The sequence below is a fragment of the Rhinichthys klamathensis genome, unplaced genomic scaffold (genome assembly GCF_029890125.1).
Source record: "Rhinichthys klamathensis goyatoka isolate OS25496 unplaced genomic scaffold, OSU_Roscu_1.1 h1tg000599l_1, whole genome shotgun sequence".
Taxonomy (NCBI): domain Eukaryota; kingdom Metazoa; phylum Chordata; class Actinopteri; order Cypriniformes; family Leuciscidae; genus Rhinichthys; species Rhinichthys klamathensis.
The window spans coordinates 507,501-509,213 of NW_026607054.1; the positions used below are offsets into that span (position 1 = coordinate 507,501).

General features: G+C 40.6%; 1 protein-coding gene across 1 annotated transcript in view; it reads right to left on the reverse strand.

Moving 5' to 3' along the window:
- The window catches only part of LOC130075710 (zinc-binding protein A33-like), an 8,494-nt gene extending 7,987 nt beyond the window's left edge, over nucleotides 1-507 (reverse strand). Inside the window, exon 1 of the mRNA XM_056240470.1 lies at nucleotides 1-507. This exon is cut by the window's left edge and continues 151 nt beyond it. Within this exon, the coding sequence (XP_056096445.1) occupies nucleotides 1-242 (242 nt within the window). The 5' untranslated portion in view covers nucleotides 243-507.
- Nucleotides 508-1,713: the final 1,206 nt, after the last annotated feature.

Sequence of the window (1,713 nt, forward strand, 5' to 3'; positions counted from 1 at the left end):
GATGAACGCCTCTCATTTCTCTCCTTCAGGAACGACTCACACAAGTTTCTTAACGCAAGATTAACTGGAGGTTCAGATGTTGAGGATCTCCTGCAGACAGGACACTCCTGAGATGTCTTGGTTCTCCAGAACTGTTGAAGACACTCTTTACAGAAACTGTGACTACAGGATAAAATAACAGGAGTCTTGTAGATTTCACAGCACACAGGACAAATATAATCATCTTCAGCTGCTGAAGCCATTCTCACTGTTTGAGCTCCAGCAATCTAAATTTTACTTTCACTTTCTGAACGACGGTTTTAAGAATGAATCACCATGAGAATCACAAAGATCAGAAAAAAAACTTGTTCAGGAAAAAACTTCTCAAATTGTTCTGTAAAGTTTTTCCCTTCGTACTCCACTGATCGCTGATTCTTTATTGCTTTTGTCGAGACACAGTCAGTATGGCAGAAAAGAGAAATAACAAGTCCGTCTCTTCCTGGTTAGTGTTGTAAGAGGGAGGAGCTTCTGATCAAGTTGGTGTGTTGAAACAGGTCAAACAGGTATTCTTAAAATCTTAACCTATTTATTCCCCTTGTGTGTTCAGTCCTGTGCTGGTTCGTTGTCATATGTACGTCGTAAATACACGGTCTGTTTCCCTGCTGTAAAGTCAAGTCAAGTCAAGTCAAGTCAAGTATGTCTTGGTTTCCCCCTTGGGGTAGATTTGTTTGTATTTTGTTTTATATTTATTATTAAAATAAAGCCCATCAACTCTGCACCTGAGTCCTTGCTCCTTTCACCTCCCCCACACCTGACAAATGCAAAGAACCATGGGAAACATAGTCAAAACAAGACATACATCTTACAAACTAATACTGGATACAGTGTGAAATAATGCCAAATAGCCCATGATATACAGTCAAGTTGTAACGATCAGCCAATTAAGTTGAGTTACAAAAGTTAAAATGGGGTCAGATTTTACTGTGTGAGGAATTGGGTGTAAAAGAATGAAACAAAAACTGAGGTTAAAGTGGAAAAGAACGGTGTATTTACAATCTTCACAGGAGACTTTGAAACAACACAAAAATAAAACCAGGAAAACCATCACACCATACCCGAAAACCAGTCAGTATCTGGTGTGACCGGCATTTGCCTCACGCAGTGCAACACATCTCCTTCGCATAGAGTTGATCAGGTTGTTGATTGGGGCCTGTGTAATGTTGGTCTACTCCTCTTTAATGGCTGTGTGAAGTTGCTGGATATTGGCAGGACCTGGAACACGCTGTCGTATACGCCGATCCAGAGCATCCCAAACATGCTCAATGGGTGACATGTATGAGTATGCTGGCCATGCAAGAACTGGGATGTTTTCAGCTTCCAGGAATTGTGTACAGATCCTCCAACACGGGGCCGTGGATTATCATGCTGCAACATGAAGTGATGGTCGTGGATGAATGGCACAACAATGGGCCTCATGATCTCGTCACGGTATCTCTGTGCATTCAAAATGCCATCAATAAAATGCATGGGCAAAACCAGGCGAAAAAAAAAGTGTTGCATTTATAATTTTGTTCAGTGTATATAGCATTTTTTACAAAACAGCTTGTATCAAAGCATCTTACATTGATAACAGGAAATTAATGCAACAAAGTTTCTTTCAGCGTCCCCAAATAAGCAAGACAGTGGCAAGGAACCAAAACTCCATCAGTGACAGAATGGAGAAAAAAAACGTTG